Source organism: Ranitomeya variabilis, chromosome 2, assembly GCF_051348905.1.
Source record: "Ranitomeya variabilis isolate aRanVar5 chromosome 2, aRanVar5.hap1, whole genome shotgun sequence".
NCBI lineage: Eukaryota > Metazoa > Chordata > Amphibia > Anura > Dendrobatidae > Ranitomeya > Ranitomeya variabilis.
The window spans coordinates 48,646,471-48,666,615 of record NC_135233.1 but is presented as its reverse complement, the minus strand read 5'-3'; the positions used below and the strand labels follow the sequence as shown (position 1 = coordinate 48,666,615).

The 20,145-nt window shown below is 45.3% G+C and overlaps 1 protein-coding gene across 4 annotated transcripts in view; it reads left to right on the top strand.

Annotated features, from left to right (window-relative positions):
• Nucleotides 1-20,145, top strand: part of THADA (THADA armadillo repeat containing) — a 629,866-nt gene that overhangs the window by 60,656 nt on the left and 549,065 nt on the right. For all 4 annotated transcript variants that reach the window (XM_077282381.1, XM_077282382.1, XM_077282380.1 and 1 more), the window contains exons 19-21: nucleotides 1,674-1,810; nucleotides 8,590-8,751; nucleotides 14,979-15,136. In XM_077282381.1, coding sequence (XP_077138496.1) covers nucleotides 1,674-1,810; nucleotides 8,590-8,751; nucleotides 14,979-15,136 — 457 coding nt within the window. The remainder of the gene's footprint in view (nucleotides 1-1,673; nucleotides 1,811-8,589; nucleotides 8,752-14,978; nucleotides 15,137-20,145) is intronic.

Below are 20,145 nucleotides of genomic sequence, written 5' to 3'. Positions count from 1 at the left end.
TATGTAAATGAGGCCTTTGACTAGTTGAATGGGCATTGGTGTCCCCAGACTAGTCAGCCACTTGGCATGTTATAACACCCACGTGGGAGTGATAATATGGCTTACAAGCGCTGGGGTCATCGCTAGCGCTATATGAGCGGCCTCTTTCTGTCACTTCGCTGTTCTTCTGAAGCCGGCACGCGAACACCCGGCATTAGAGGAACTGCAGATGATCGGAAGCGAAGAAGACCTGCCTTCAGAGGAACAACGTAGACACAACTGCTGGTGGTTCTGGGGGCGGCACAGGGGACCTGACAGGTTCCCTATAACCTTTTTACACCGTGCGACCGATAGATCGGTCCTGGAGCTGAGCCTGCTCCATAATAATGCAGATGGCAGCTAAATTATATATCAGGAATCTGTGTCTTAACAGCCACGGCTAGCGCTGAGCTCTGTCTGCTGCTGTTAACCATTTACATTCCCCTGTCAATCTTTGTGTTTATTGTGATATGTAGTATAAGTTATCAAATGATCGCAGGTTCCAGTGCCCTAAGGGGACTAAAAAGAAAAAAAAAAAGTTTTAAAAAAATAGAACACTTGAAAATAGAAAACTTGTTCTGGCCCAGATGGTTATCCTACATTGTCATCTACCTGTTAATTGCTTTGTGTAGATAGACACTCCATGTCCGCTCTCCATCAGATAACCTGCTTGCAGGCAGTGATTCAGTGCCCCCTGACTCTTTAAGTCTTGTACGTCCTCCCTCCTTTTCAGATAGTTACATATATAAGAAATGTAAATAGTATAATTTACTGCCCATCTATGACGTATCTGGTTTAATCTGTTTTCATTACAATCTGTTACTGTATACGTCTTTTTTTTATTTATTTTTTTCTTTCGATCACGTTTGCATCTTGCAAAAAAACCTGAAAATCTTTCAATAAAAATTAGAAATAATTGAAAAAATGTAAAAATAATCATATTCTGTATCGTAAAAATCCAAACTATCAAAATATAAAGTTAATTGACGTACGATGCTGTATGTTAAATGCTGTAAAGAAAAAAAAATAAAAAATAGGCGCCAAAATAAGAAACGATCTAAATGGAGTATGTGCCCCAAAATGGTATCAATAAAATAGTCAGCTCGCCATGCAAAAAAAATAAGCTGCATACAACTCCATAGACTGAAAATTAAAAACATCACAAGAAAAATAGTGAAAAATTGCCTTGTTTAGGGGTAAAAAAAACTTATGACCTATTTACCAGATAGAGAATACATTAGTATGACTCCTATGACCAAGGATTAGGAGATTTTTGTAACTTTTTTTTAACTGTTGGTCTAAAGCTGCAGAGCCATTAAAGGGTTATTCCCAGTATGTAATGGGTGAAATAATAATAGCAAATATCTCCAGCTAGAAATGTCATATAGTTCTTCTGATAAGCTATGTCACTTACCCCATGTGCATGGCGTTGCAGTAGCTTAGATACAACTGTCACTATATAAGTTGTCGTGACCATGGATACCCAAGTTAATACAATACCCTGCACATGGGGTAAGTGACATAGCGAATCAGGAGAACTATACCACATTTCTAATTGTAGATATTTGCCAATATTATTATTATTATCCATAAACCTACTACATATCTTGGAGATGGGAATACCCCTTTAGCGTGCCGATTTTCATTGTGCACAGGGACGTCTCGGATGTGGAGCAGTGGAGACGGCTGGTATCACGGCTGATCTCGGTGTCCTACCGGCTGTCCGCTATCGTCTCTCCAGTAGTCCACAGCTCATCACCGGAAGGTCTCATGCCAATGGACACGGAGTCGGGTAAGATTCTCAGTCTTGTTGTTTGTTTTCCCTACAATTGATTCCAGTTATGTGGATATTACAATATCTCTGTATTATAAAGTTTTGTTCACATTTTAGATACCCGATTATTATTATTATAATATATATATATATATATATATATATATATATATATATATATATATATATATATATATATATATATATATATATATATTTTTTTTTTTTTTTCATTTTTTAATTATTTTTTTTGCATTAGTTTCCCCACCATTTTCCGGATCTCTGCTTACAGTGTCACCCGCACACGGCACAGAGCTTCTGCTGCCGGTATCGACCCGTGAAAGTGTGAAATCTGCAGCAAATCCACAGCATTTCTGCAACAGAATCTGCACGGTTTTTGGCTGCAGATTCTCAGTGGATCCGTCCCATGTGAACGATCTCTAAGGCTGCTCTTCTTGTTTGCAGTGAATTTCACCCGTCACAGAATTGAGTTTGCATATTCTTAAAGGGAATCTGTCAGGGCGATTTCACTGTTGAAACTAGCGGCATCTCTGTGTAGACCTGTCCCCCAAAATGGGGTTCTTGTTCTGTTCTAGTCAGTCATCAAAATTGAATGCAAATTAGCTGGAGGTGCTTTGAGGGCATGTATATGCCATCAGTATGTCGATCCCCCCCAAATGCACCCCCTGATTATTTTGCATGTGACTTTAAAGCTTCTTTTTCAGCATTAGCATCAAATTACTACAAAACAGCTTATCAGTTATATAAGGACATATACAACCACAGCGAGAGTTTCCATAGTAAGATTGTAATGGCAGATTCCTGCCACATGTGACATCTAGTGATGAGTGAACGTGCTCTGATAAGGTGTTATCTCAGCATGCTCAGATTCCAATAGAGTGTCTGTGGCGTGCTCCAAAAATAGGTTTTAACAAACAGGCAGAGTCCCTACATGTGTTGTGGCTGTCAACTCGAACATATTATTCGAGCACGCCGAAGACTATCAGCACACGAGCATGCTCAGATAACACCTTATTCCAGCACGTTCACTCATAACTCATGACATCCTATTCTTTGTTCTCATGTCTACATCAGTAACCTCTCTCTGTCGCCCTCTTTCTCTCTGTCGCCCTCTTTCTCTCTGTCGCCCTCTTTCTCTGTCGCCCTCTTTCTCTGTCGCCCTCTTTCTCTGTCGCCCTCTTTCTCTGTCGCCCTCTTTCTCTGTCGCCCTCTTTCTCTGTCGCCCTCTTTCTCTGTCGCCCTCTTTCTCTGTCGCCCTCTTTCTCTGTCGCCCTCTTTCTCTGTCGCCCTCTTTCTCTGTCGCCCTCTTTCTCTGTCGCCCTCTTTCTCTGTCGCCCTCTTTCTCTGTCGCCCTCTTTCTCTGTCGCCCTCTTTCTCTGTCGCCCTCTTTCTCTGTCGCCCTCTTTCTCTGTCGCCCTCTTTCTCTGTCGCCCTCTTTCTCTGTCGCCCTCTTTCTCTGTCGCCCTCTTTCTCTGTCGCCCTCTTTCTCTGTCGCCCTCTTTCTCTGTCGCCCTCTTTCTCTGTCGCCCTCTTTCTCTGTCGCCCTCTTTCTCTGTCGCCCTCTTTCTCTGTCGCCCTCTTTCTCTGTCGCCCTCTTTCTCTCTGTCGCCCTCTTTCTCTCTGTCGCCCTCTTTCTCTCTGTCGCCCTCTTTCTCTCTGTCGCCCTCTTTCTCTCTGTCGCCCTCTTTCTCTCTGTCGCCCTCTTTCTCTCTGTCGCCCTCTCTCTCTGTCGCCCTCTCTCTCTGTCGCCCTCTTTCTCTGTCGCCCTCTCTCTGTCGCCCTCTTTCTCTGTCGCCCTCTTTCTCTCTGTCGCCCTCTTTCTCTCTGTCGCCCTCTTTCTCTCTGTCGCCCTCTTTCTCTCTGTCGCCCTCTTTCTCTCTGTCGCCCTCTTTCTCTCTGTCGCCCTCTTTCTCTCTGTCGCCCTCTTTCTCTCTGTCGCCCTCTTTCTCTCTGTCGCCCTCTTTCTCTCTGTCGCCCTCTTTCTCTCTGTCGCCCTCTCTCTCTGTCGCCCTCTCTCTCTGTCGCCCTCTTTCTCTGTCGCCCTCTTTCTCTGTCGCCCTCTTTCTCTGTCGCCCTCTTTCTCTGTCGCCCTCTTTCTCTGTCGCCCTCTTTCTCTGTCGCCCTCTTTCTCTGTCGCCCTCTTTCTCTCTGTCGCCCTCTTTCTCTCTGTCGCCCTCTTTCTCTCTGTCGCCCTCTTTCTCTCTGTCGCCCTCTTTCTCTCTGTCGCCCTCTTTCTCTCTGTCGCCCTCTTTCTCTCTGTCGCCCTCTTTCTCTCTGTCGCCCTCTTTCTCTCTGTCGCCCTCTTTCTCTCTGTCGCCCTCTTTCTCTCTGTCGCCCTCTTTCTCTCTGTCGCCCTCTTTCTCTCTGTCGCCCTCTTTCTCTCTGTCGCCCTCTTTCTCTCTGTCGCCCTCTTTCTCTCTGTCGCCCTCTTTCTCTCTGTCGCCCTCTTTCTCTCTGTCGCCCTCTTTCTCTCTGTCGCCCTCTTTCTCTCTGTCGCCCTCTTTCTCTCTGTCGCCCTCTTTCTCTCTGTCGCCCTCTTTCTCTCTGTCGCCCTCTTTCTCTCTGTCGCCCTCTTTCTCTCTGTCGCCCTCTTTCTCTCTGTCGCCCTCTTTCTCTCTGTCGCCCTCTTTCTCTCTGTCGCCCTCTTTCTCTCTGTCGCCCATTCCCTCCTTGTCTCTTGCCCTTTCCCTCCTTGTGTGTCTCTCTCTCTCTCGCACCCTTTCCCTCCTTGTGTGTCTCTCTCTCTCTCTCTCTCGCACCCTTTCCCTCCTTGTGTGTCTCTCTCTCTCTCTCTCTCGCACCCTTTCCCTCCTTGTGTGTCTCTCTCTCTCTCTCTCTCGCACCCTTTCCCTCCTTGTGTCACTCTCTCTCTCTCTCTCTCTCGCACCCTTTCCCTCCTTGTGTCACTCTCTCTCTCTCTCTCTCTCGCACCCTTTCCCTCCTTGTGTCACTCTCTCTCTCTCTCTCTCTCTCGCACCCTTTCCCTCCTTGTGTCACTCTCTCTCTCTCTCTCTCTCTCGCACCCTTTCCCTCCTTGTGTCACTCTCTCTCTCTCTCTCTCTCTCGCACCCTTTCCCTCCTTGTGTCACTCTCTCTCTCTCTCTCTCTCTCTCGCACCCTTTCCCTCCTTGTGTCACTCTCTCTCTCTCTCTCGCACCCTTTCCCTCCTTGTGTCACTCTCTCTCTCTCTCTCGCACCCTTTCCCTCCTTGTGTCACTCTCTCTCTCTCTCTCGCACCCTTTCCCTCCTTGTGTCACTCTCTCTCTCTCTCTCTCTCTCTCTCGCACCCTTTCCCTCCTTGTGTCACTCTCTCTCTCTCTCTCGCACCCTTTCCCTCCTTGTGTCACTCTCTCTCTCTCTCTCGCACCCTTTCCCTCCTTGTGTCACTCTCTCTCTCTCTCTCGCACCCTTTCCCTCCTTGTGTCACTCTCTCTCTCTCTCTCTCTCTCTCTCTCGCACCCTTTCCCTCCTTGTGTCACTCTCTCTCTCTCTCTCTCTCTCTCTCTCTCTCTCGCACCCTTTCCCTCCTTGTGTCACTCTCTCTCTCTCTCTCTCTCTCTCTCTCTCTCTCGCACCCTTTCCCTCCTTGTGTCTCTTTTTCTCTACCTTTCCCTCCTTGCCCCTCTCAAATTATAATTCATATTAGCTTTATTGGCAGGACTAAGTACATGTTAGCATTGCCAAAGCATATGGTAAAAATAGGGGAATAGGGGGTGGGGTAGGGAGGCATATAGAGGTCCATGACGTTATCAGGCTCCTTTTAGAGGATAGGGGACATGTCTATGGTGGGGTATAGGAGTCCATGACGTATCAAGCTCTTTAGTCGGGTGATAAGGATGTTTCCAGGGTGGGGTATAGGAGTCCATGACATATCCGGCTCTTTAGTCGGGGGATAAGGATGTTTCCAGGGTGGGGTATAGGGGTCCATGACATATCCGGCTCTTTAGTCGGGGGATAAGGATGTTTCCAGGGTGGGGTATAGGGGTCCATGACATATCCGGCTCTTTAGTCGGGGGATAAGGATGTTTCCAGGGTGGGGTACAGGAGTCCATGACATATCCGGCTCTTTAGTCGGGGGATAAGGATGTTTCCAGGGTGGGGTACAGGAGTCCATGACATATCCGGCTCTTTAGTCGGGGGATAAGGATGTTTCCAGGGTGGGGTATAGGGGTCCATGACATATCCGGCTCTTTAGTCGGGGGATAAGGATGTTTCCAGGGTGGGGTACAGGAGTCCATGACATATCCGGCTCTTTAGTCGGGGGATAAGGATGTTTCCAGGGTGGGGTACAGGAGTCCATGACATATCCGGCTCCTCTTAGTCTGTGGCAGGCACTGACATATTCCGCTGCTATGGCCGCTGCACTTTCATCTTCCCCCAGTATTATTGGTAGTTTCTCTTCCTTCTCCATGGAGGCGAAGTCTGGGAGGAGATCAGACAGTCTCTTGAAGTGAGTGTCCCTCACTGCGGAGTATTTGGGGCACCTCAGCAGGAAGTGGGCCTCATCCTCCACGGCCTCCTGGGGGCGCTGCTGGCAGAGTCTGCTCTCTCGGGGCTTGTAGTTCTGTCGGTGCCGCCCGGATTCGATGAGTAGACTATGGGCGCTCAGTCTGTATCGGCTCAGGATCTGTCGCTCTTTGGGGTTTTCTAGTTTCTCTAGATATGGGGCCAGTTTGTACTCCCTCTGTAGGTTCTGGTAAATCGTCAGTCTCTGGGATTTGTTTATGTCGTTCCTCCAGATGCTGAGATATTCCTCTTTGACGTTGTGTATCATCTTCTGGATTTCACCTTTTATCAGGCCGTGTAGGTTGATGGCTTGGTCAGACTGGCTTTGGGTTATTTTTGTTGTGGTGGCTTCCTGGTGTAGGAAGGCTTTGTGATGGTAGGAGCTGGGACTGCTACTTTGTAGATGAGCCTTGAATGACCGTGCCTTCCTCTTTATTGCGATGTATAGTGGGAATCTGCCCAGCCCTGCTCGGCAGGCGCTGTTTGATGTGCTCCGATGGACTAGGAGAAGATACTTGCAGAACTCTAGGTGGAATATTTCAGTCGGCCCTGCGTCCCACTTTGACCAATTTGGGTATGAGACTGGGCCCCAGACCTCACTGCCGTACAGAAGGATTGGGGCAATGATGGAGTCTAGGCCCAGGTAGGTGTACTTGTTGGTTTCTGTAAGTAGACGGTTGTCTATCATAAAGGTAGAGGATGGCCAGTAGGTTTCTGCTTTCTTTTCTGGAACACCATGATATTCGTTATCTTCTGGTTGATTGGCAGTGCCCATGTGCTTCTCAAGGTCTAGTATTTTCAGATGATCTTGGAGGCCTTTCTCCGTTGTTGATAACAGCACGAGGTCATCCGCATACAGCAGAAACTTCACCTGGGTGTCATGGAGGGTGAGTCCTGGTACTGAGGAGGACTCTAGGGCCACCGCCAGCTCATTGATGTAGATGTTAAAGAGCGTTGGACTGAGGCTGAAGCTTTGTTTAACTCCTCGGCTCTGTTTGAAATAGGCCGTCCTCCTTCCGTTGACCTTCACACTGCAACTGTTCTCAGTGTAGGAGCTTCGGATGACGTCCACTCCCCAGCAGTTTTAGGAATAGTCCTGGGTGCCACACTGAGTCAAAGGCCTTCATGAAGACCACAAAACAAGCGTATATCTTCCCGTTCTTTGTATTGTAAACGTGGCTCTTGATGAGGCTGTGCAGAGTGTAGATGTGGTCAGTGGTGCGGTGTTTTGGCATGAACCCTGCTTGGCTTCTGCTGAGGATGTTGTGCTCAGTGTGGAAGGTTAGGATCCTCTTGTTCAGGATGCAGTTAAAGGGGTTTACTCAGGTTGCTGCTGACACATCCCCCGGTAGTTTGCTGGGTCATTTCTCGCTCTCGCCCTTTCCCTCCTTTTCTCTCTCGCCCTTTCCCTCCTTTTCTCTCTTGCCCTTTCCCTCCTTTTCTCTCTCGCCCTTTCCCTCCTTTTCTCTCTCGCCCTTTCCCTCCTTTTCTCTCTCGCCTTTTCCCTCCTTGTTTCTCTCTCGCCCTTTCCCTCCTTGTTTCTCTCTCAATCTCGCCCTCCATCTGTCTCCCTCTCTCTCGCCCTTTCCCTCCAACTTGCTCCGGTATGTCTGGATCCCGGTAGACCTGGGTTCAGTATATTCTCATCTGTCTCTTCGGTGCGGTGAAGTCTTCATCCTCTGTACATTCCCACAATTGAAGGTTATATCTCGGTGATTGCTGGGGGTCCGACTACTACCCCAGATTGCCCCTTCTGCTCCTTTTCTTGTTTATGGCACTGCTAGAGAATGCGGAATACAGCGCCCATACACAATGAGTGGATCCAAGGTTGAGCATGTGCGCCTCCATTCATTTCAGAAAGAACTCTCAGGAGCGGAGCGGAGCGGATCCCTTTGATCGGGACCCCCAGCGAGCAGTAAGTTATCCCCTATCTTGTGTATAGGGGATAACTTTCAATTGTGGGAATTCACTTTTAAGATGTATTGCCATCCAAATAGAGGAAATTATAGTCTACCACTTCCCGTGACAGAGGTTTCCTCTTCCCAGCTGACATGTACAGTGCTTGTGTGTTTATCATCTCCTCTATATTAGTCTGTTGCTGTTTTGTCCTGAAACGCGTCTCTCCTGGGATTGAACCGTGTACCCGCTGTGCCTTTTAGCCGCTTTGGGTCCTGTTACCGAAAACAGTCAGGGCACAGAGGTGAAGACTCTGAGACAAAGCGGTTTTCGGTTGACCGTCCCTCGCTGACTATTCCCATTGTCTCCCCCAGAAGCTGCAGCTCAGTTGCACATGATAATGAGTGAGATCAAACCACGAGACACAAATGATTACTTCACGCAGCCAAGAATATTACAGAAAGAATATGACCTACATTCCCAGGCCCTTCCAGAAGACCGAGTGCCGTCCAATACCCTGTGTGCAGAAATGAGAGGTAACGACATGTAATTACAGCAATTAAAAGCCTGATTAGTCCTCTATGATGACGACTTCATTAATGTCCTGCAATAGTCGTTATTCCATATCGTTTGTTTGTTGCTGGCCCATATTCTGGGGGGGACACAAGTGCTGCAGGTTTAGGACACTGGTCCGTGGGTCACGTGTGACAGCTTTTCTGCGTGCACTTTTTTTTTTCGTGCCCTTGTCGATTTGCGTTTTCCTTCTGGTCTCACTCTGCTTTGATCAGCGTCTTTATCCTTTAAGGAGAACAGACATGTCGAGGAATTCTATTTTTTGCCGCTTAAGATTTAGCAGCATGGGTTTGCTTCTACCTATTGTACCGGGCCACTGTTTAAGGCAGTATGAAAATATAAGCGGCGCCGATCAGTAGTATGATAGGAATAATGAGGATTGACTTCATGCAGCTGCACTCACGGGTGATGGGAAATTCTACAAATACGCTCTACACCAGTGGTCCCCAACCTTTCTGACCTTGAGAGAGACATGCAGCTTAGAGAGAGGGTTGCGAGCCACATCCAGCTCCCACCCCCTTCAAATTAGTGTCAACCAAAGCCCCCATTACAGGTATAATGATAACCAAAGCTTTTCCACAGAAATCACTCCAGAGCAGTACACTGAGATCCCGGGGTTCCCACAATACCCCCATTCAGTATTCTCCCAACACACTGTCACATCCAGCTTTGAGCACCTCCTCTAACAGGTAGTACAAACCTCCAGCGCACCATACCTAAAACATCTCTAAACCCCTAAGTATATGTGCATCCAGATCTGCAATTCTGTGCAGGACTACTCACAAAATTCACCATTTTGAGATGCGGTCTTCATACCTGTTTGCTAGACCTGGACCTAATGCATCAAGCTGGGAGACAGTCACGAGCCACAATTCATGGGGCCGCGAGCCACATGTGGCTCCCGAGCTACAGGTTGGGGAGCCCTGCTCTACACTATTGTATTTTTTTTTAGCTTTGTATAAAGGTATGATGAGACCTGTAGTGAGTGTGAGGGAGTAGCATATACGTGGGCCAGGGGGAGGCAGGTGAGCGTTCCGTGGGTGCGGCAGAAGGAGGCAGGTAAGTGTGCGGCGCGAAGAGGATACAGGCAGGAGGTGGCAGGCAGGCATGCTGCGGCATGTGACAGGTGGACATACGGTATGAGGCGGCAGGCGGTTATGCAGCAAGCGAAACATGATGGGTGTGCGGCAGGGGAAGGAGGCAGGCGGACGTGCGACGGGAGGAGGCAGGCGGACGTGCGACGGGAGGAGGCAGGCGGACGTGCGGCGGGAGGAGGCAGGCGGACGTGAGACGGGAGGAGGCAGGCGGACGTGAGACGGGAGGAGGCAGGCGGACGTGCGGCGGGAGGAGGCAGGCGGACGTGCGGCGGGAGGAGGCAGGCGGATGTATGGCAGTTGAAGGCAGGCATATAGAGACATATAGGTCCTGATTCATCAAAGCTTTTAATGCGAGACATGCGGATGTGCGCCGGGGGAAGGCAGGCATGTAGAGAGATGTATAGGGCTCGATTCGTCAGTTGGGCATGAGTCGGGAGGGGGGTAGCCAGACGGACGTGCGCTGGAGGCAGGCGGGCGGATGTGCGGACTGATTCATCTAAATTTATTCTGCGAGACCGGCGGGCGTGCGTCGGGGCAGGCAGACACATAGTGCACTGAGCGTAAGAGGCATATAGGGCTATATTCATCAAAGTTTTTATGCCAGAAAATTGGTATAAAAGATTTGAAAAGTCGCAAAGTTGTGCAAAATTGTTGCTCCGTTTGGCGTTTCCAGGATGGGCAGTGTTGGGGAGGTGACGGGGTGTAGCTTCGCCTTCCCATCACTTTTAACAAAAGTATCGGCATTTTTTACTCCAGAAGTGATATTCCCATCTGATGGCAGTGCCATTTGTGGCGAGGAGCACAGAGGCGCATGCCATTGAGAAGAGCCGCCAAATTATTTTAGTGGCATGTGTCTCAATGAATTTTGTGCATTGTTCATCAGCGAACCCTCCACTAACACTGATGTGCACAGCGCCTGTCTGTGAATTGGCCCCAATGTTCCTGATTCATCATTTGCAGGGTTTTTAGTCTGGTTTTTTTTTATCTATTGCTTGACTTTTTTGGGGAATATTTACTTCCAGTTTCTGAGCTCCTCTTATCTGATTTATGGCCACAGATCACATCAAGGTTGACTATGCATGAAACAAAAGAGCCCGTGAAAGCAAAACTGTGCAAAAATGTTATTGTAACCCAATTGCAAAAAATTATTAACGCCAAATACATGAATTTAAAGTGGTATTCCCATCTTCAAGATCCTATCCCGACATGTAGTAGGGGTAATATTAGCAAATACTTCCAATTACAAATGTAGCCTAGTTCTTCTGATTCGCTGTGTCGCTTAGCCCATGTGCAGAGCATTACAGTAGCGTGGGTATCCATGGTTACGACCACTAGCAAGTAGGTAACGAACTGTCACTATATGAGTGGTTGTAACTATGGATACCTAAGCTACTGCAGTGCCCTGCACATGAGGAAGGAGACATGGCAAATCAGAAGAACTATGCTACATTTCTAAATGAAAGTATTTGCTATTATTATTATTATTATTATTATTATTATTATTATTATTATTACACCTACACATTGGGATAGGATCTTGGAGCTGGGAATACCGCTTTTAAGTTAAAGAAATTTTTTTCTCAAAGTTGGAGAACATTTAAGGGGTTAATATATTGATAAAGAAGAATTGCCAGAAGCCTTGCAAAAATATGAATTTATAAAGGTAGTATTTTAAATGCCGCAGCCTGCAAGTCTAGATGTCCCTATGATAACACTTCCTGTGTTTTTGGTGGTTCAGTGTTATCCTAGGAATAACAAATATTCCGCCCTGAGAGGACTTTATCTGCACATCCATATACAGCACATTCGGGGTATAAGCCAGGGTCTTCCTTGCCCATTCCTTACTACTAACCTTCTAGATAACATGTCCATACCGAGTGTGCATTTACACCTGCCATCCCTTGAGTGACCACTTGGTGGAGCTGTGGCGCTGCCCATCAGTCAGCTCATCATCCCCAGATATTGTGCTCGAGGTCAGGGGTCACATTATGCCTTAATTTCTGCAGAATGGGAAAAGAAGCTCAGTTTTTTTTTTCTTCTCCTTTTTCAATGTAAAATGGGATCTTTTAGCTTAATAATGAATAATTGCCTGTAACCGAAGTGAGTGTTTACCTCTCGGCTTTGTGGAGGACGCCCTCGCCTCTGCTGTGTGTTTTAGTAGTCAGAAGTTCACCGCTACGGGCCGTACACTTGTGCTTTTTGGGTGTCTGTACAATGTGACCTATTTTTTTACGTTAAATTAATATTTGTCATTAATTTTAGCAGTTTTCTGTATCTACGTTAAGTGTCGCATGATATAACTGATATTACATTTACCGTCTTCTGCAAAACTGCAAGTAGCAAAGTTATTGGGCTGTTAGGACAAACTCGGCTCTGCTACATCTGACGGTGGAGTTTGCAGTTATTGTAAATATTGCAATTGTTTTCTTTCTACTTTTCTAGATCTATAGAGAAATATATTGATTGTGACTCTGGAAGGAAGTCACTAGAGCGGAGAGACGCAGATCAAACGTGCAGATTTTGGTGCAGATATCCTCTGGACATGGGCAGGTTTACTAGTGGATATGTGCAGGTGTTGGAGCAGATTTTCTCTGGATATGTGCAGGTTTTGGAGCAGATTTACTGTGGATATGTGCTGGTTTTGGAGCAGATTTGCTCTGGATATGTGCAGATTTTGGAGCAGATTTACTGTGGATATGTGCTGGTTTTGGAGCAGATTTGCTCTGGATATGTGCTGGTTTTGGAGCAGATTTGCTCTGGATATGTGCTGGTTTTGGAGCAGATTTGCTCTGGATATGTGCAGATTTTGGAGCAGATTTACTGTGGATATGTGCAGGTTTTGGAGCAGATTTACTGTGGATATGTGCAGATTTTGGAGCAGATTTACTGTGGATATGTGCTGGTTTTGGAGCAGATTTGCTCTGGATATGTGCTGGTTTTGGAGCAGATTTGCTCTGGATATGTGCTGGTTTTGGAGCAGAGTTACTGTGGATATGTGCAGGTTTTGGAGCAGATTTACTGTGGATATGTGCTGGTTTTGGAGCAGATTTACTGTGGATATGCGCAGGCTTAGGAGCAGATTTTCTTGTGGATATGTGCAGATTTTGGAGCAGATATACTCTGGATATGTGCAGATTTTGGAGCAGATTTTCTTGTGGATATGTGCAGATTTTGGAGCAGATATACTCTGGATATGTGCAGGTTTTGGAGCAGATTTACTGTGGATATGTGCAGGTTTTGGAGCAGATTTGCTCTGGATATGTGCAGATTTTGGAGCAGATTTACTGTGGATATGTGCTGGTTTTGGAGCAGATTTGCTCTGGATATGTGCTGGTTTTGGAGCAGATTTGCTCTGGATATGTGCTGGTTTTGGAGCAGAGTTACTGTGGATATGTGCAGGTTTTGGAGCAGATTTACTGTGGATATGTGCAGGTTTTCGAGCAGATTTACTGTGGATATGTGCTGGTTTTGGAGCAGATTTACTGTGGATATGCGCAGGCTTAGGAGCAGATTTTCTTGTGGATATGTGCAGATTTTGGAGCAGATATACTCTGGATATGTGCAGATTTTGGAGCAGATTTTCTTGTGGATATGTGCAGATTTTGGAGCAGATATACTCTGGATATGTGCAGATTTTGGAGCAGATTTTCTTGTGGATATGTGCAGATTTTGGAGCAGATATACTCTGGATATGTGCAGATTTTGGAGCAGATTTTCTTGTGGATATGTGCAGATTTTGGAGCAGATATACTCTGAATATGCGCAGGTTTTGGAGCAGCGGATATGTACGGATTTACTGTGGATTTTGCAGATTTCTGAGAAAATTTGCTCTGTAATTTTTTCCCCCTCCACAGTGGATAAGACTTGTCACAATCTCATCCACTTTGCTCCTCCTCTAAGCACATTGCATACTTTTCTCTGACAAATCTGGACAGATATAATTTTCAGAATTTCCATCACAAGTATTCATACCCTAACAATTGCTGTAAAAACATAGTGCAGTAATTAAGTGGTTAACCCATTCCTGACCTGTGTTACACGGTCAGCACCTACCTGTAATGAGCGATCAGAGCTGGCTCCGATCACTGCTGTTCAGTGGCTGCCGTCAGTCTCCGGCTGCGGAATTCAAGTGGTTCTAAAAGTTTTGGTTGATTTTTAAGCCCCCAATGATGCAGTCACAAGGTACTGATGCTTTACAGTGGCAGCCAGATCAACGTACTGGAAGTGCTCCAGAATTGTACCAATAAAAACTACAGCTCACCACATAAAAAATAAGCTATAATGCAGCATCTATGATAGAAAAAAAAAAAAGTTATGGGTCAAAAATGTCAACGAACAAAACAAAATTTGCAAAGTTATAGAGTTCTGTTTTTTTTTTTTTTAAAAAACAAACAAAATAAAAACAGTAAATATAAATAAAATCTATAATAATTTAGTATTGCTGTAATCATACTGACCTGATGAATTATGTTAAGTCATTTTTACCGCAGAATGACCAGCAAAATTATATTGTATATATTATTAAAAGTGAATAAAATACATTGTTATATTGCATATCTTAAAATATAATATATTGCATATATAGAATAAAATCAATATAGTGTGTGTGTGTGTGTGTGACAAGCATTTTTTTAGCCATTTTATCACACTTGGAATTTTTTCCATGCGTTCCAGTACATAATACGGTGAAATGAATGGTGTCCCTCAAAACTACAATGTGTCCTTCAAAATATAAACCCTCATATGGCCGCATTAACAGAAAATTAAAGTTATGGCTCTTGGAAGAAGAAGAAGAAAAGGGAAAAAAATATAGGAAGCGGTTATATAAAAAAAAAAAAAGAATGTGATTTTGCAGTGCTCTGCTGGGAGACGTTTATGCTATAAGTGTCTGTATGTTGCTTGTGATGTCAGTCGCGCCATCAATTCTCATTTATGAATAATTGTTAGATCAGCGCTGATGCCCCCCACCCTCTAATTATCCCCAGGACAGATGTTGGCTAAAGCTAAAAATGTAGATGTTTAGCCCTACAGTCTGTCTCCTGTATGTATTGTATGGTTTGTGCTGCCTGACGCCGCCTTGCTCTTCTTGGAAGGTGGTGAGGGCGCATCGTGCAGCGTGACGGCACAGATGGTCCTGGTTTGCTGTTGGAGGAGTATGAAGGAAGTCTCCCTATTATTGGGGTTGCTGTGCCAGAGTCTCCCGCTGCAGACAGATCTGACCTCGCCTCGGGGGCTCATTACCGTGGAACAGGTAACGCCACCAAAAGTTCTTTTAAAACTTATCGAAACCCTTTTTTTTCCCTCCACTTGTAGAGAAATATTCATCCAGTGTCTTGTAATTCTTTCCTTCCTTACAAAGTCTTTTGACTACTCTCCAGTTTTCATTAAACTTGCGCCCGTTCCATTTTGGCTTCTCGGCACAATCGGGGAATCTCGCACTTACTGAGAAGGTCTCCTGTCCGGCACCTCGGATAGAAAGCTGGCTCCGATGCTTCCCTCCAATGGTTCCTCCATGGATTACTCACGCCATGAATATTTTGTGCCGAGCAAATTTCTAGCCAGTTTTTGTTTCTGCGATACTCCTTTTTACATTTCCTGGTATAATATTTGTCTGTGACTCGTAAATGATGATTTCTAAGAATTATGAGGTCAGTTTCCTGTTACTACGTATTTACCCCGCTCTGCATAGGTGTTATGTACACGCACAGCTCTGATCACTCGTCCGATCTGTTTTTCTCTTCCATTTTAGGAACAGAAAAATGGTAAAAGTGATCCGTTGCGTCAGTTCTACAAACAAAAGCCGAGCGCCCCCCACTGATTATTATGGGGTCAGTTTGAGTTCCTTTTTTTTTGGGTTTGGTTTCCTGAATGCGGAACTTTTTCTCCCATTCTTAAATATAAACAAACCCAATGGGGTCCTGTGCTCCTGTTTCCATAACTGATGCAACGGATCATTTATTCCTAGAGATCGGCAGATCGTTTCGTAGAACCCTGGTGGTTCTGGACCAGCAAAGATGGAAAGTTTATACAGTCTCTGACTAGAGCAGTGCTTGGCCGAGGTCTTCTGCTCCTCAGTCGTGGTCTTAGCGCTGTTAGAGTTCAGCAAAAAGATTTGCAGCATCCAGGTCCAGCGGTGACTTTCTTAGTCCGTGGCCGGATGGGATTCATTGCAAACCTGCTCCTACCCACTTCATCTAATTAGTGCGCCTGTCGAGAGGCCGTGCGTGTGTCACACATCAAGATGTTCTCAAAGCAAAGGATCAAGCATGATGTGCACAGAGCCCCAAGTCCCTAGATGATACATTTGTTTTTTCATTGACCACTTTACATCTACAATTACTATCAAATTGATTCATCCTTGAGGTCAAATTAGGTACACATTTTTTTCAATAAACCAAACACAATTTATACAGTTCAACCCAACTGACAGAAGTAGTTTCCCCAAATTCACCAAAATATCCACTGCTGCGTCCTCAGAATCATTCACCCTCTTCATGAGAAGCATCTTTTGTAGTGATGAGCGAATGTGCTGGGATAAGGTGTTATCCACCATGCTCGGATGCTAATCGAGTGTCTTTGGCGTGCTCGAAAATTATGATCGAGTCCCCGCGGATGCATGTCTCGTGGCTGTTCGACAGTCGCAACTCATGCATGGATTTCCTATTTGTTAGGCAATTCCTGCATGTGTTGCAGCTGTCGAGACATGCAGCCGTGGGGACTCGAACATGTTATTTGAGCACGCCAAAGACACTCTGTTAGCACCGGAGCATGATCGGATAACACATTATCCCAGCACGTTCTTTCATCACTAGTCTTAAGTACTTTGTATAGACCTTCTGGCTGTTATGACCTGCTGCAAATGTGATTCATAGCCAAACACCAGCTTCTGGCAGCGTTCCTGGTGAATCTTAGCCCGTTCCTACTCCTCCAACAGAAGAAAGTAAGTGGTTGGCGTATGTAAACTTAAGAATGTAAGTAAACTGGAGGCCATTGCCCATAAGGAATGAATTTACCCATTCATACTGTATCGACATTTATTAGAGTTCAGTAAACTGTATGAATCTGTAGCGGTGGTTTTTAGAAAACTTTTAAAATGTCAGAGACTTGTGAGTAGTTCCGAGCCATGAAGGTCCTGCTGTTGAGACCTCCCCCGAGGAGCAGAAGTGCTTAGACAAGCGCTGTTCTTTTCTAAGACCAGCTCAATAGAAAGTGTATACGGTCTCTGAGTAGAGCAGCGCTTAGCTGGACTCTTCTAACCCTACATTCTAGCAATTAGTTGTGGTCTTTACACCCAAACAGTCTCTGAGTTGATCAGAAAGAGTTGTAGGATCCTGGTCCAGCTGCCCTATCAGTAGTCCATGGCCGAATCAGAGCCCTGGAGACCACCTCCTAGCAACTGATTTTCCCAGAACCACTTCTGATTAGCAGGCCTGACGCCATACTTGCGTCACGTGTCATGAACGACATTGCTTCGGAAATACTGGCAGTGAGGAGGCATCTCCCAGGGCTCTGGTCCGGCAGTCGCCAACTACTGACAAGGATGCTGGATCCAAGGTCCTGCAAGTTTATAACCTACCAAATTTTTTATGGCTTTGTGAAGTAAAGCAAACCTTTTCCCACATATCATGCTTCAAACATAAAGATACCAAGTGTAAATTTTTGGTGAACAATCAACAACAAGTGGAACACAATTGTGAAGTTGAATGAAATTTTACATTTTTGTGGAAAATCAAAAATTGAAACGTGGGGCGTGCAATATTATTCGGCCCCTTTAACTTAATACTTTGTTGCGCACCTTTTGCTGCGATTACAAGTCGCTTGGGGTATGTCTCTATTAGTTTTGTACATCGAGAGACTGAAATTCTTGCCCATTGTTCCTTGGCAAACAGCTCGAACTCAGTGAGGTTTGATGGAGATCGTTTGTGAACAGCAGTTTTCAGCTCTTTCCACAGATTCTCGATTGGATTGAGGTCTGGACTCTGACTTGGCCATTCTAACCCCTGGATTTGTTTATTTGTGAACCATTCCTTTGTAGATTTTGCTTTATGTTTGTGATCATTGTCTTGTTGGAAGACAAATCTCCGTCCCAGTCTCAGGTCTTTTGCAGACTCCAACAGGTTTTTTTCAAGAATGGTCCTGTATTTGGCTCCATCCATCTTCCCATCAATTTTAACCATCTTCCTTGTCCCTGCTGAAGAAAAGCAGGCCCAAACCATAATGCTGCCACCACCATGTTTGACAGTGGGGATGGTGTGTTCAGGGTGATGAGGTGTGTGTTGCCTTTACTCCAAACATATCGTTTGCCATTGTTGCCAAAAAGTTTGATTTTGGTTTCATCTGACTAGAACACCTTCTTCCACATGTTTGGTGTATCTCCCAGGTGGCTTGTTGCAAACTTTAAACAACACTTTTTATGGATATCTTTGAGAAATGGCTTTCTTCTTGCCACTCTTCCATAAAGGCCAGATTTGTGCAGTGTACGACTGATTGTCGTCCTATGGACAGACTGTCCCACCTCAGCTGTAGATCTTTGCAGTTCATCCAGAGTGATCATGGGCCTCTTGGCTGCATCTCTGATCAGTCTTCTCCTTGTTTGAGATGAAAGTTTAGAGGGACAGCGGGGTCTTGGTAGATTTGCAGTGGTATGATACTCCTTCCATTTCAATATGATCGCTTGCACAGTGCTCCTTGGGATGTTTAAAGTTTTAGAAATCATTTTGTATCCAAATCCGGCTTTAAACTTCTCCACAACAGTATCACGGACCTGCCTGTTGTGTTCCTTGGTCTTCATGATGCTCTCTGTGCTTCAAACAGAGCCCTGAGACTATCACAGAGCAGGTGCATTTATACGGAGACTTGACTACACACAGGTGGATTATATTTATCATCTTTAGGCATTTAGGACAACATTGGATCATTCAGAGATCCACAATGAACTTCTAGAGTGAGTTTGCTGCACTGAAAGGGGACGAATAATATTGCACGCCCCACTTTTCAGTTTTTGATTTTCCACAAAAATTTAAAATAAACAATAAATTTCATTCAACTTCACAATTGTTTTCCACTTGTTGTTGAGTCTTCACCAAAAATTTACATTTGGTATCTTTGTCTTTGAAGCATATGTGGGAAAAGGTTGAAAAATTCCAGGGAGCCGAATACTTTCGCAAGGCACTGTATCAGTCAAGTCCCCTAGTCTAGGGCAGCTGTTACAGAAATGCTAGGACTGCTGTGAAGTGATGACGCTTGCTTTATGGGAATCTAGCCCACATAACAGGGTGGAGGGTAAAAGAGTTAATAAGCCAATTTGCAATCACTGGAAAGCTGTAGCGTTTGTAACCGAACCCAGACTTTTCTTGATTTTTCCCTTTGAGGGATTTAATTTGCAAGCCTTCTTCATAATTATTGGTGCTATTAACTTACACGGACTACATTTTTTTGACATTGCATATATAATACAAAATGATTTTTATTATATACAGTATGTATATAGTCTCCAATCTTCAGACTCTCATGTTTGGAATGGGGTCTTTAAATGAAAAGAAGATTACAGCTCAAATACAGGCTCGGATACATTTACGGAAATGTCTGCTGCTTATGCAGAAAATGGAGACTGCAATTTAGTATTTGAGGCATACACCTCATAGCGACCAGAATTCTGGAATCTCCGCAAAGACCGTCGTATAAGTAATAAAGTGTGGATATATCATATATATCATGGCGGTATTTGCACAGGAGACTTTCTGCTGTGATATTTCAGTTGCCGAAATGCTGCCACATTATGCTGTGCGAAAGGATGAAAGCCGCAGCACAAGATGATGTAATGCGGATTTCAGATTAGCAAATTACTGAAGATTTCCTTTGCAGCCTGTGCATGAAATTTTGTTTCAATAGAAGAAACTGGAAACAACGGTGTTTCTTCTGGCTCATGAGAAATGTCAGCGTTGAAGCCCATCAGCAGCCACTGGTTGTCTGCAGCGTCTCACATGACACTCCCACTTGGCAAGTGATTACTTTTCACCTCCTTTTTGACTCCATTAATAAGGAGTTGTCAAAAGTTTCATAACTCATTTAAATCTCATCAACAGTGCTGCTATTGTATTACATGGCCAATATTTTGCTCAGAAAGTCTGCAAGTCCGCTTCTGTGCCCTCCATCATAGCCATTTTCAACATCGAGAATGGAGGAGCTTCACCAGTCTTTCTGGGAGGTCTGAAAATTAACTAACATGCCATGTCTACGTACCATAGTCAGTGCAGTGTG